The 16,410-nt window shown below is 32.1% G+C and overlaps 1 protein-coding gene across 1 annotated transcript in view; it reads left to right on the top strand.

Moving 5' to 3' along the window:
- Positions 1 to 16,410, top strand: part of LOC119838884 (lachesin-like) — a 49,096-nt gene that overhangs the window by 24,160 nt on the left and 8,526 nt on the right. The window contains exon 5 of the mRNA XM_038365031.1: positions 14,214 to 14,403. Coding sequence (XP_038220959.1) covers positions 14,214 to 14,403 — 190 coding nt within the window. The remainder of the gene's footprint in view (positions 1 to 14,213; positions 14,404 to 16,410) is intronic.

Genomic DNA, 16,410 nt, shown 5'->3' with positions numbered 1-16,410 from the left:
ATACCTGTTTACACCTGGCTGACATTAGGACGCGGCCAAGTGAGAGATGGCACCTTGAACTTTTTCGGTATCTCAGGTAAATTTCTTTCTAATGAAATATATCTTTTAACAATTACAAGTGAACGTAATAGTTCAAAAATAAATAATGAATTACATTTTAATTGAAATTAATTGCGGCCAAATTTGGATGGGCACCTTTGCGGATCGGCATTGGTTTAGTTATAAATATCGATAAAAATTATATATTATTGATCAAACATATGAACGCATAAATCACGCGCTCGGATCTCGTACTATTACGCGAATATCAACGTCAAATAACGGTTTACTAATCAAAAACTCCTTAACGATTTCTGTGTTCCCTCATCTAAGCTGAATGTTCGAAATGAAGTCTTGTGTAGGTACTTTTAGCTACATCCTGTTACAAATTGTATGCATAGAGTTCGTCAATATTGAAGATTTAGAACATTTGTTTGCAAATGCTGTATAATTTAATGAACTTTTGGTCTTCTACGACTCATTGTTAATTTAACGAGTAGGTAAAGTGTATAGCTTGGCACTTGATTTTATTTATTTATGAAATGAAATGTTTATGTATTTGTAGGTTAAGCTATTTACGTGTATAACATTCTATTGTTATTTTTTTCTTAAACCAAATTGAACAAGTCCCTTACTTTTATAAAATATGTAGTATGTTTGAAATATATTGTCTACGAGAAGAAATTTGATGAAACATTTCCTTTAAAAGCTTATTTCAAATGTTAAGACCAATATTTTATTAGGCTTAAACACGTACTTCTATTTTTAACTATATTTTACATAACTATACGCGTATAAAATATACATTGAATATATATATACATATATGCTTGTTTTATATTTAGCACTCAAGACTAGAAAACTCTTCTGAATTCAATTTAAGGACAGTAGATGCTCTCAAAGAAGGCTTTTTATAAAATTCTTACATTGTGCTAATGCAATTGTTCGATGGTGAGATAGCAGGCAATTGCCAACATTAGATACTTTCAATGATTGTCGATTCGTTGAACATTATTTTAATAAATATAGAGCTTTTTTAACTTTACATCACGGGAGAGGTTTTTGTATTTAAATTCATGAGTCGAAATTTAATTTTAATGTTCGTTATACACATCCATACTCATATAATATGTGTTTATTATTCTTTCTTTCACGTCGGAATGGAGCGATTTTATGATATGATTTTTGTCTGGAGATAGTTAGGAGGCTAGAGCGTGAGATAGGCTTTTTATCGAGGTGACACAATTTATTCCCCTGGGATTTTCCTTTGATTATACATGCGAAGCCGCAGGCGGAAGGCTAGTCGTGTTATGAGTGATGCAATTACAATTATCAATAAAATTAAACATCAATTTTTTATAATTAATTGAACATATTTTTTAATAGTAGGAATTATCAATACCTATAACGTTATTTATTATTAAAATTAAAAAATCGTTTCGATCAAACGTAATACAAAAAAAAGTTCTTGAGAGGGATATTATAATTAGTGCACACTTCGTTGCACATCAAGAACTTCCAATAATTCTTGTATTTATGAAATTCTTAACATTCCTTTAACAATGATCGCTTAACTCCAATCTTGTATAATGCTTTCCGAATCAAATCATTATTTGCATAGAATTACCTATTATGTTCTTATTGAATTATCTTTATTTTCTATTCGATATACAGAATCGAGCTCTTCTATAGTTTTAATAAAACATCTTAGTGGAACAATTTTAATTTTTTCGATGAGATAAATAACAAATAAATAAAAAATTGTTGTGTCATTTATATATATGTATCTACATTAAATTTTAATATATCGTCCCCCTTCAAAAGTTACATAAACATAGCATATAATAAAATTTCTCAAAGCGCTCATGGCGGCAAATGCACGACTCGCAAAACAATATTTCAATGGTTAAATACATACTAACTTTATTTTAAGCACTTTAAACCGGGCACTTCAACAATATTACGACAAAAAGTTCATTTTACACAAATCTCATGCTAAAATTCGAGCATCAAAAAGTTTCACTTGATGTTTTCGTGCAGAACAGTACTTTGATATCACTTTACATTTAAACGACAGCGTACATGTACAAAGAAACGTGCATTTTATGCGACTTGCTATTTAAAAATTTCGAATGTAGGACAAAAACTGAATTGCGTGCCCTGAAATCTTTTCTATGTTACCTCCAATACGATTACTTTATCCGGTTGTTTGTCATTTGAAATAAAAAAGTAGATTATACGTATGCATGTTCAACCAGCGCTTTTTTTTCAATTATTAATTATATTCTAATTTAATAATCATTTGAATATGCAAGTGCATTATGGATATAGCTATTTTTACACGGTTTTATGAGCTTCATAAGTATACTAGCTTTTCGCCCGCGGCTTCGCCCGCGTAGAATTCGCTTATATCGCGCGACATGGTAAGGAGTGTTTTCTTTGCATTAAAAAGTATGGTTTGTTCTTTCCCACGTTTAGCTCCATCTTCATGCCAAGTTTCATCAAAATCGGTTTGACAATAACGAACTTTCATACAAACTTTCATCCCGTCTTTCCACTCTTTCAATCCTGTTTTCGCGATAAAAAGTATCCTATGTCCTTTCCCAAGTTCTATTCTATCTTCATACCAAATTTTGTCAATATCGGTTCAGTGGTTTAGGCGTGAAAGCGTAACAGACAGACAGACAGACAGAGTTACTTTCGCATTTATAATATTAGTAGGGATTTGCAACTGATTCTTTTAGACTCGATTTGACCCACTTTGAAATAACAGTTTTTATTCAAATTTTGTACACATGTCAAGGATCGGTGGCTGCACAATAATTACTTGAGTTTTTTTACTATCCTGGGACCCTGTCATATCCTTTAATAAGGATAATTAGGATAAAATCATTTCCTTGAGTGTATCTGTACTAGAGAAAATGAGTACAATGTCTCATTGTTGATATGGCCATTAAAGCGTCTTTTTAATCTTATATTTTTTAACTTTATTTATTGTAATTCTGAACGTTTATGATTAGTTGTAACTGTGGTTAGTACATTGATATTAACACTTTTGCGCTAATTTAAAAATAATCTTATTTGTATCAATACCTAATTCATATTAACATTTATTTCAAAACGGTACTGTTTTTTTTATGAATATAACAATTTAAATACCTAGCCCTAACTTTTTATGTAATAAAGAAATATATAATAACACAATATAATATTATTTCATAGCAACCTAACTTGTACGCAGTCAGTATACCCATTACGCACACATACACACGCACCCTAACACACTAACTTATTCTTTCTATATATTTTATGTGTTAATATGAAGATGCGCATTATCACAAGAACCAGTTATACTATTTACTTTGCACCCATTGAAGTTAGCTGAAGATCTTTAACAAGAACTTAGTTTACGGCTCTTACAATAACTGTTCCGAATAGTAGAAAATCTATTTCAAATACATTTGCATTAAGAATTTATGTGTATACCCATGCGGTTCCCAAGACTTTAGTCAGTAGCATAGTAAAATTAAATTTGTACTTATATATTATTTTTTCGATATATCGTACGTTATCAATAACACAACAATTAATCATTCATTATTTTAAAAATCGTACGCATTTTTGAGGTGAATGATTTATGACGTAATTATTTTTACATTTTCATCGAACGTAAAAACAATTTATACTGGCAGTACAGCATCCCGATATAGGCAATTTAAGCACAAATTAATGAAACAACGATATAAAAATGCAAGAAAAGCAAAATGGGTTCACTAGCAATAACAAAGCGCGAGTGACCTTTGAAGTTATACAAGTGACCTCAGCAGAATGGGCCTGACATTTATTAAGTTATTTACCTTTGCGGTGTAACATTGTGACAATGGCAAGGCACGGGTCTGTAGAGGAATGTTGGTAAAGAATGCAAGCATTTGCAAAGGGGCGGAATGCGACCACGACATCTTCATGCGAAACTTTCAAGCCGGTTAACGTGTTCTCGTTTGTGGCAACGACGCGAATTAACGTACGTGTTTTAGCATTCATTTTAATTGTAACTGCTATTGTACTATTGGCACGCTCGCCGTTTCGCTAAGTATTGTCATTATATTTATCTTCTTGTATTGTGATTCTGTATTTGGCATCTGAACTGAATCTACTGCAAGTTTTAGTTTCAAAGAGACAATATGTCTTTTGAACATTTATAACAATTACATATTATACCAATATATTAGCAACCTTCTTATCCCAAAAATAAACATCCAATAACAACGTATAAGGCTTACAAATGTTTCTTTGTACAATTACAACGTTAAATATATATTATTTGTATTGGGTAAATTTGGAGGGCCAAATTGTTCGTCTTATTCACCCGCTCCATATTTGCTTAGGTTGAGTAACAACGAGGCGTTGAAAAAGGCCTTTTTTATATTTGCCCTCGCGGGATTCCAACATTTGTTAAGTGTAAAAGCAAATTTGAGAGTACCCGCACAATTACACAAGTATTCGGAGTAAAAAGATGTTGGTAAAAGCGGAAACTTGAATGTATAAATGCTATTTCCTTTTTTAAATAACTTATGTTACCGACTCCACTCGCAGAAACTCGCAGGTTTTTGTAAAAGAGAAAGAACACAATTAACATTCTTTCGGTGCAAGCGAAAATTGTTTCAAAAGTTTTTGTTTGGCCGACAAAAACAGGATACGATGTTTTAATTCATTTATGTACTTGTAAATTGTTTGCGAAACGGAAATTGGTGCGGAGATGCGCTGTTGACTGGTGATATAATGCGAAATGTAAAAGGAAATAAATATTAAAACTGGATATAATATTTTATCGTTATCATTAAAAAAGGTACATCTTTTCTTCTTTTTGAGTAATATTTTAAGGAAAACTTGAACTAATTTGCATAATCAATGCCAATTAAATTTGATATAGATACCATGGACATCATATTTTTACTAGGTATGCAACGTCCATACTTATTACAGAATAACGATTAAATATGGAAATTTTATCACATGTCAAATCAAATCATTCACTCAAATATCAATGTAATTTTCAATCAAGGATACACATATATCATATCACTATCCAATCATCGAGCCCAATCAAATAAATATTAACCTACTAATTGTTTTTGCGGCATTGACAGCGAACCCTGTTGACAGAGGCTGTGATAGACGATCTTTTTCCAACCCTTTTTCTCGTTTCGTACGCTCATGGCCACGCATTGTAAATATGCCAATACATCAAACTTTTTAACCAAGCGCGATGTGGATCGGCCATATTTAAATATTATTTAACCCTAACGAGGCTTTGATACCATACTTTCTTTTGTGAGCCAACTGTGGGGCTTTAGATGTCACAAAGTGTTTGGAACCTTTCGGTGAATATTTACAGAAAAGCCCTGATGTATTTATTATCGACTACCCATACGAGAAAGATATTTACGGCTATTTCATGAAAATAATATTATGTCCGGTACGTCCAATGTCCAATTAAAATGGAAAATTATGTAATTTTAATTTCTTTTCAAAATTTTAAAAATCATCCATGTTGTTCATTTTTTATTCTTTATTAACTTACTCTTATAATTATGTAAATTACAACTGTTATAACGTAAAGACTCCTATATTAAAGGCGAGCATATGTTTAAACGTTATCAGTTTTTAGAATTCCAATTAGCTCCGAACACACAAGGTATTTCGAACCAATTTTAATCGCAAATATTTTGAAGAGTCAACTCAAATACAACCAACTTATTGCAAATCGATACGCAAATTTAAATGTATCGGACTGTAACGATGCTGAGTGTATATATGGCGGATCGGCGAGGTTTCGGAATTTAATGTAAGTAGTTACTTAGATGTATAAGGGTAGAGATACACGCGGTGCGTCTCTATATAATATAAGGGTTTATTTAAATAAGCCTTTAGCCGGCTGTTAGCGATGAAGGGTATTTTCAATATGGGTAATTTTGCCTGAAACACAAATACTTTAGAAGCTTTATTGCATACTCGGGGATTAACTGGGTATGAGCGTTGAAAAACGAGAGCTAGCTTCGGTTGCGTATAAAACTCATGGCATTTTATCTTAATTACTTCGAAATCTTTGTGCGAGAAAATCTCTACCCTTATGTTGTCCATCGTCGCGTAACTTTATGTGAGGATTACTTTTATGACCAGGATTAAGGTCCGTTTGCGAATGTTTACGGCCGAAATCGGAGCCCATCTGTACGATAGATGCTCGATTTAATATCACTAAGACTTATTTTATTTCCCGCGGGTAAGTGCCTTTTAATAAAACAAATAAATCGTGTTTAGGACTGTATTGCCTAAACGTGTTCGATGGGAAACGTTTTCTCTACGTAACTATAGTTTGTACAATTCCTAATTCAAAACGTGTATAAAACTTTATTATTTCATACTATAATTTGGTTGAAAGGTTCTTATTGTCGTGTTCAATAAAATATGTGAAGACCTATTTTCTAAAGGAAGTGAGCGATGAAGATAGAATACCGATCACGTAGCTTACTCTACAAGTTATTGCTCGTACATGAATGAATTTTTAAATAAATATGAAACTTATAAATTTAAGTCTTTGCTTATGCTATTAAGGCAGTTCCGTTATTGAGATTTTTATATGATTAACATGAGGAGTGTAAGTCTACATTTGTAATTAACTAGTATTTTACTTATTTTATAAAATTAATATATATAATTATATAATTAGAATTTAGCATGATATGCATAATATAACGAAAATAAATTAATTACGAAAGACTAGAGAGCACCTTTCTAACGTGAGAAATGCAGGCATGCCTTAATTCCTGGCACTATAAACAAATTATTCGACACATAGTTGTCTCGTGATGTAACGTCGGACTGAGCTCTTAAGCTAAGGCACCCAAAGAATGTGCCGAAATAGTCGATGGAATTCGCCTTACATTGGCCTCGTTTATGATATAATTTGGCATTAATATAATAATAAAGCTCGACAAAGCAGCTAGCTGCTTGGAATTCTAACGTTGCTAAATCGCGGGAAGGCTTAAGGTTTATTCAAGATTTACGATATAAGTTCCGAGCTTGTATCGCGAATTAATTATATCTATTTGCGATATAGTGATAATATATAATGTTATGAGCTATAAATTATTGGTTATTGCGATACAGTTTATAGTAGGTAACTCATTATTTCATGTAGCTACTATGAATATTCTACTGAATAATGAATAATCATTAAAGCAAAACATTTATGAGTCATAAGTTTATACCTTTATACTGGTAAAGCACACAGGCTTTGTTAAAGGGTACAGGTGCGTTTTAAGAAAGGTATTTGCTTTTTCATAAGAAGGCTTGACGCCCCAAAATGGCGTAAACCGTCAGATTTTTATATTGTGTGCAAAACACTTTTATATGTTTCGATTTAATGCAAAGAGTATTCGAAATAAGATCAAGCAGATTTATATTCGTAATAAATTTTTCTTAACGTGTTTTATTACGTGCTACGCTATTCTCACAGGAGCATGATATATATAAGAAAATGTGGAATATTTGAATATTTTTACGAACGTCTATTTCAGTATTAGATTTTATCCAATACTATTAATAGCAATAGAATTGGTTATTTTCAGTTTAATATTAATACTTAGATATTTAACATAACATTTTAACATAGATTTCCAAAGATATTTATAGTTTTTAGTTACATAAAACTAAATACATCTGAATAAAATGTATAAAACAAGATATAGAAAAGGCGAGTCTGGTTAGCTGAAACAGAATATAGAACGTTTTTGCTTTTAAACAAGTTAAGCTCTACAAAGTCTGAAATGATCCATAACTCGTAGCACTAACGGCATAGAATGTTCAAAGTATGTTTCGTTTTAGTTAAGCTTGAGTGATGAGTAAAAAATATCAGTCCACACGTCCGAGTTGCTTCTAACGCCCCCTCACGTCATTGCCTCGCCGGGAGAAATGTTTTACGAGTCGAAATAAATGACTCACTTACCTGTTGATGCCTATTCAGAGTACCGTAACTCAGAGAAACGTGACATCAGATATCATTTATTGGTTATCGTAGCTTTTTGTAGGTTTAAGGCGCGTTGGTGTGTCAAAATTATTCGTTACATCGTTCTTAAAGCGTTAAAATAACACATGGTCTTTATTATTTTAAAATCTCAACCATAGAAATCATATTGTCACATACGTTTATAATCTTGGATGATCTCACAGATGGATGAAAGAAAAGCACAGTGCTCATAATTGTACAGGAATATTTAAGTAAATCATTCAAAAGATAACTAATTAATAGCAAATAGAGTATATTTCTGAAATTCCTTTGTGATTTGTAATAGACTTACGCCACCCAGAATCCCACCTACATAGATTTGAATAATAACATAAATTTCACTTTGATGAAACATTTTATGTTACATAAACTAGTGAGTTACTTTGTTTATTTTGTTTTATTGTGTTTAAACGAACATTGTCACATCGCGATCCACTCGCAGTCTGCAGTAGGAATTTGCATAATTCATGCGATGCAAGCTGTCTGCAGACGTAAAAACTGGCAAAGTGAGACTTGGATTTTTAATATTGGTGAACTTTATGAACTTTATTATAAAACATTTTTGCTGTGTTATACATTAATATTGACCTACATACTTTTATAATTTTACAGCGTGTGGTCGCAGGCAAGCTGTAAATTGTTTGAAATGACCGCAGGGGTTTAATTGAATTCTGATTCCCTTTAAAATAACTGTATGTAAGAGAATTGTTATATAGTATTAATCTTGTATATATCTAAATAAATATCCAAATATGTTGCTTGTTGTTGAGAATGAGACGACCAATTCGGCAATTTAAAAAAGGCATTGTAAAGGCACAAAGAAGGTTCTTATGGAAAGTAAAACGTACCACGGATGAAGCCGGGTCGGACCGATAGTGTTTAATTAAACTTACATTAGATATTAGAAAGCACAATCAAAGCAAACAACAGTAAGTAAAAGATCTATGTTATCTTCCTGTCCTACTATTGTATGTAATATTAATTATTTTAACGAAATATTTATAGTTAAACATCATTCAAGATGTAAAGAATTCCTCAATAAAATCTAATTTAACATTCCACAACGGAACATAATCTTACATCTTTATTGCTTTAATTTCAACAGTGAAACATGTTGAGTATCTAACAAAATACAATAGTGTAAGACTTTTTTTACGAAGAGACTAAGCCACAGTGATATCATATATTATAAGAAATTCTAGTTAGGCATTTATAATATCAGTAATATCGTTGTATCATATAGCATTATTAATTTTTGTACCATTTCCTTTACAACAAATAAATGATACAATGAATGGAAGATATGTTTTATGCTAGAAACTTTTCTTTTTTATGTCACAGCGGGCAACTGAGCTTGTGATTGCCATTTACAGAAGTAGAACCGCTGCACATGCCTTGCCCGTTCTAAGGGTCATAGATAAGGAAAGTAAATTTGAAAATTAATGACGTAAATAAAGGAATGGACTGGAAAGAGTGAGGAAAAGGATACGGGCATCCGGCTTCCAAACTCACTGAATGAAACATGCTACTATTCCATGCCAATCCTTTGTGGGGGTGTGAGTGTGGTGTCCCTAGTGCGAGCTGGCCTAAGTCACGCCGAAACATGCTCGACTCCCTTCGTCTGAAGATATAAAAGTAATAAGAATTTCAGATAGTCAATATAATACGGAACAAACTTTAAAACAAAATTCTTACGAAAAATAAAACATCTCTTTAATTAAATTTTAAGTCGAATTTTTCGTTGCATCAATTCAGAACTCATAACTATATGTTAAAAGAATGCGTCGGTAAAAGGAAAAGAGAGTGTAATTAAAATTTCGTGTAGCTGCGAAATTTAGTATGGAAACACAAAGTTGAACGGAGTTAGGTATGAAATGTCGCTAAAATTATAACTTGTGCATATTTGGAGAGGGAATGTGACCCATTGAATGGGGCCTGCGCTCGCTGCGCTATGCTCGCGAGGAATTTTATCAAAGCACGACCAGTTACGTGTATTCTGTGATTTTCTACGAAAAATAGTCAAAGGAGATGTTTGCATTGTAGCTGTGTACAAGTTTACGAAAGTATACGGTTAGCAAACAGTACAATACATATGTTTAATATGTATGATTCATCCGATTTTTTTATAATTCTTCTTTGAGTTTCTAGTGAAATCTTGAAATGGTTATAGTTATTGCTAAATAATTTCATGATAAAATTTCTACCTGGACATGTAATGTCTAGAAAAGATTCCAAGAAATCGAAGGAATTTTGTCAGTCGTTCTCACGCGTGCCTTCACATTTGGACCATATTTCATTCACAGACTCGACTATGCATTGGAATGCATGTTACTTATCAATTCTTTACATGTAGTTCGATGCTTCGATGATGCTTCTTATCTTTTGGAACTTTAAAATACATAATTTGAAAAGCTTTGTACATATAAATTGACTTTCGACTTTGTTTCGAAATTTGCATTTTTCGCAGTTTCATATCATTTATTTATCTATCAATTTTAGTGTAAATGATATCTATAAGTTATTAAAAACTTGATGATATTTGATAACAGATTAAACAGAAGCGAAAATAGCTAAAACATATTGAAGATTGAGACTCATTCGGTTCAAAATAAATGGAGTTCAGTGGAGATCGATTGATGTAAAAGTAATTGAAAAACAAGTATTTAATTGCTGCGATTTATGCTATATCCGACCCGTTTCATCACTGCTAAATTTTGATACTAACAATTTATATTGTTAAAACCACGTCCGGCAAACAGAGTAAATAATGATAGTTAGGAACTTTATACCGTGATATATAATGTAAGGTTGGTGGATAATTTAAAAAGAAATGTCCTAAAAATAAACGTAAAATAGAAATTTCTGCACTACGTATTTTAAATTTTTACCTTTTTGATGGCCCAAGCAATTACTGCATTTGAAGGGAATGCACTAATATACTAAGTTAGGTACTATGTCTTCAATGTGGGGTTCTACATGTCTAATTTGATCTAATTTGATTTTGATGAAAATTGCTAAATTACTTTCTAATAATCGTTCGGAAACCACAAAATTGCACATATACGTAAAACATCAGATACAAAAGAAAGCTAACATAAAAATATGCATCGGGGATATGAAGACAAAGAATGTCATGTCAAAAAATGACTAGAGAATAACATTCCTTTATTGTAAAACAGCATATTTTTATTATTATAATAATGTGTATCCTTTATTTCTCGTATTCTAGCATCATCATTAATTTTAATTTAACCATAGCATAAACGCACAATTATAGGTAATTTAAATTTACATAGGCACGACGCTTTGTCAATTTTAAAACATGTGAATCCGTTCTCGCTATCCGCCTTTATATTTAATTTATTTTATATTCATTTCATTTGCTTAAATCATTCAGAATATACTCATCAGATATAGAGTAACAATCTACTACTTCTGTCGGTTAAAATCAAGTGAAACTCCCTCAGATTTGCTGCCTCTAAACTGGTTTAATGTGATCCGTATCATTTCACGCGCGAGCGGCCCAAGCTAATGTAACCAACTGATCTTTGATCGTGTTTCTCTTCCCTATTTACTGGAGCGGCTTGCTTATATTTATTTTCTTTTACGTTCTTTGAGCGCTGACGGAAAACTTTATTTGTCGAGTCAATAAATGCGCTATTGATGAATCTTTTTATAATACCAGTTAGGTTCCGTTCCTGTATTATATATTATCCTAGCATTATGATGTACTTTTTTCTTTATTTTTGATATTAATTATATTCGTCGGGTACAATAATGCAAGTTTATCGGACCATCTCAATATATAATGTCATACTTTACTCTTCAAACTATATCAAAACTACTGGGAGATCATGAGAAGTCATATGTTCATACATTTTTTATTAATATTTTGTGATATTGAATGAAAATTTGTGATTGTGAATTTTAAAAAGATAGAACAGAGATACTTTGATCTTCTATCTTTTTAAAATTACATAATGTGTCTAAATGATCTGTAAATGATTGATTAATAATAAATGTAAATGTAACTTATATTTTAAAGTAGCCAAACAAATTTACTATGTCAGACTAATAATGGAAATGTTATGATCGAATAAGGGGCTTCTCAGTGAGCAGTAATAAGCGCTGAGTTAGCTCGTTTCCCGTGGGAACGTACGATAATTACTGATTTCCTTTTGTTTTCAACTAAACTCTATTCATTCCGAAACTTCGACAAGTATTAAGAGAAATATTGATTTACTTTGTATAGGATTTAATGGACCGCGCATTGTTCAAATATTCATGCAGCCTGCACTGTTTTGAATAATTTGAATGCCAAAAATGGAAAATTAAGCGAATACAATCGATGACACACGTGATTTTCATTTGGTGTTAAATAATAGCGTTTCGGTATAAATTATTTCGCTGAAATTTACTGTATTTACCTCAACTACATTTCACTTTGTATGGACATTATATATAATTATGTGCAAACCTTTGTATACATTTTCTCTCGTGATACTTAATTGCTTTGTTTTTGTCTTAAATCCTCCTACGAGGTAACTTATACAGTTTGTAAAATATTGTGTCTTTACTCACTGCGAAACAGTCGATAACGGGCGTATATAATATAAGAGGAATTTTTATGTAATATGTATAATGTATATTCTTTATAAATGTGAAAATTTTTTGATCAATAAATGAAGTCATACGTCTAAAGCCAATATACCTTTACCACATTTTAGCCTTGTTTCTAGTAACATGCTATTATATAAAACATGTAACAAAATATGGTTTAGTAATTCGATTCAATCAAAATTCAATTTCGTTCCAAATATAACAGCATTTATACGATTAAGCGTAGAATATGTATAGGATAAATCTTCCCTTCAAGTACAAAGCATTGACAAAACGGAATGGCTGTATCAATCTTTGTCAATGTCGTCTGCCGAATAACGGCATTTACCGCCACATATGTTGTATAGAAAACAGTAAACACTTAGATTCATCAACCTCAGCTACATATTGTTTACTATACGGGAAAATTGAGATATATAACTAAAATTGCTTATGTTTAATCATTAAAAATACTGTGACTGTTTAATTGTCTGTGTAACATGAAACATGATACAACACTATTTATTCTTAATGAATAACAAATTTATGACAATAAAAAATTATTATAACTTTCACATCAATGTATTATGTTATAAAGGTCCCTTTTTAATTAAACAATTAACATTGTGGGTTTCGTTTAATAGTATTCCGTTGGGTCATTTCCTGCGTGCGAAAAGAATCATAATAAAAATCTATTATGTTGTGGACATACGTTCTTTAGCATTATGAATTATAAATATGTATATTTGCATTGTTTTGCTTCTTGTTGTATATTAATTTTATGTTGTATACAAATAAAAACTAAGGCATAAGCTTCGTAGTTAATTTTTCTTGCAATGATCGTCACTATAATTACAATCTATAGATGTTATCTATCCTTTTTATATGTCTGTCAACATTTTTACGTTTTCTTTTCATGTATGAATAGAACTATTGGTTAAAGATGTTCACGACGCTTGATATTTATAATCTAGTATTTTTCAAGATATAATCAGACCATTTTATTTTCTACGAAAAGGTGCTAATGTGCAGAATCCGGTCGAGTTAAAGCGACCGTAAAATAATTGCTAAGGAGAAAAGTAAAATAAGTTCCCATTTGCTGGTTTAGCACTTAATTCCCTTACCTAAGCTAAAATATATTTATGCTGAGAGTGGTTTACCAGGAATTATCTAAACCAGAAGCCTTAATGTAACGCGTTTTCATTCTCTAGAGAATCTCTCAGAATATTATTACTATTTCAATATAGTTGGTAATATGATATGTATCAGTAAGCTTATTTATAATTAATTTTCTTTTATATTCTGAAATAGCTTTTGTTATTAAATGCCATTCACATGATTCCGCGCGTATTTATTGTTGTGAAATTTATAGAATTTCGATTATTCATTGACTTTATAACTCATTTGCAGTAGTTTGCGTACGAAGTTTTCTATAAAAATAAACAAATCAGCTGAATGTCATGTAACTTTCAATAATGATTATACAGTAATAATATTAACATTTTTATAGATGGGTCATCTATCAGTGGTGATACCGCCAGATATCGCCGACAGCGACGGGTCAGAAGCCAGCGCTCCCGAGGGTGGTTCGATAGAACTGAGGTGCACGGCCAACGGAGTGCCAGAGCCCACTGTATCTTGGAAGCGTCAAGGAGGACGCAACATAGTGTTCCGTGATGAAAACGGCAACGAAGAAAAAGGTATGGTTATTGCTATCATAAACGTTAAACAAAACATCAAATTAAACGTTCCCAAAAGTTTCGAGTTTAATTAAAACGCTTTAAAAGTAGTTTTAATGAACATACCAAAATTACGAACGCAGTAAAAGATTAACGCTTCCAAATCGTTAATTCCGGTTTCCAAAAGTGGTTTTATTCATTTCATCTACATGCAAATTCAAACGTCATGAAAATTCAAATATGCGAAGATTTACAGCGTGTTGCTCAAATGTCTTTAATTATAATTTAAATCTTACCTCATTTAGGTGCAATAAAATTAAGGGAAAATGAACACAATATATCACTTTATTGGCGTGAAGTGTGAAGGAAGTATTCAGAAGTATTCTTTCAAGGGACTTTATATTTCACTTGTCTTCAGTAAGTAGGGGTGGTAGGGGTGTTAAATCATCTAAAATTGCGTATTTTTATACAGAAATCGTTCCAAAATATGCCGCTCACGTCCCATTCGATATATCACACAGTTTTTTTGCTTCTTTCACGAATTTTCTCATTCAATTTCATTGCGAACGATAATAATAGTCGTTCATATTAAAAGCAGGACATAAAACGTCAATTTTCTTTTGAATTCAATTCACATTGAAGAGATCCTACTAAGTGGTAAAAAAGAAACAAGACTAATTTTGCATTCAAAGCCCGCCTGAAGCGGGCGCAGGTGCTCGGGCGGTTAAAACATTGGAGTTTTATGGGATTTATTAAGATATCGCCTTAAGATATTGGAACGAATATCCGAAGCACAGGATAAATGTAGCGACCTAAAATATTATTGAACAGCAAGTGGAGCGAACGAAATTTGATAACATGTCATGTGCGGCTCGTATTAGAGGTTTTGCAACGACCTAAGCTTTTCAAAAGACAATGTAAAGTAGTTAAAAGATCAAAGGATATTCTGTAAGAATACAAAACATTCACCTTTTTCATTTCTTCGAATGGCCAATATTTCTTAATTCACAAAAGTAAGTGGTCGTCAGGCCTGTGACTGAGATTCATTTCCTTTAAAAAGATCGCTTTGAAAGAACTCGATTACTGTTTAAACAATATGATGTGGCAATCCGAGATTCGGTCAGGAAATTAAATGAGAGTCGGACTGAAGGGACGCTGACAATGCCGTTATCTCATAGTTGTAACCGTCCCACGTCCTACGCACTAGCGTGAAGACAGGAGTTAAGGGCGATAATGGTCAGGTTGTTTTAACATACGCTTTTGTCCCTCTAATCGCTTGTTATTTCGTATCTAAATTTATACCTTAATAATATTGTTTTAAGTATACAGTCGCCAGTCCCTTCGCCCTTTTTAATGCCTTTTCAGTACTGTGTTTTACGAATTTGACCCGTTTTATTTAAGCCATTAAGCGTAAACAAAAGACTGTCGGCTGCGGGTAAACAGGGGGCGGGGGTAATAGTTACGGCGCGGTGGAGCCAAGCCTTTGTATTAATTGGACATGTTATACACGCTTCAACAAATAAGAATTGTCGTTTGAGTGGGTGATTTCTTTTCTTTTTCTTTTTACTAACATACAGAAGTATGCTTGTGACATATCGTCAAATGTAAAGAAATAACTCGCTACGTTTGGGGTAAGATTGTTGGATTATTTTGTACTTTTATTAATATGACAAATAGTATTTCTACTAATATTATAATCGTGAGATACAAACCCGCGTAGAGCTCTTACTCTTACTTTCTAAATGTAAAAAATGCGATTCGTAGTGATAGGTATTTCAATCTTTATACATCACGTTAATAATTATTTATAACGTCTCAAATTCCTAATACAATTAAGTAGGCGAATATGTGATTAGATAATTACTTATCCCTTGACATGGAGTGAAAGCGACGACGCGACGCGGAGCGGCCCTGTGGAGTTAATTAAGTCACTTATTACAAAACATCGCTTAAGATCACTAAGTTGCTCGAAACTTTATTCATACCTACGCTGTATTTACATGTTGGAGATTTTGTTGAATTAACATC

The sequence above is a fragment of the Zerene cesonia genome, chromosome 3, assembly GCF_012273895.1.
Source record: "Zerene cesonia ecotype Mississippi chromosome 3, Zerene_cesonia_1.1, whole genome shotgun sequence".
NCBI lineage: Eukaryota > Metazoa > Arthropoda > Insecta > Lepidoptera > Pieridae > Zerene > Zerene cesonia.
This window is presented reverse-complemented; position numbering and strand designations above follow the sequence as displayed.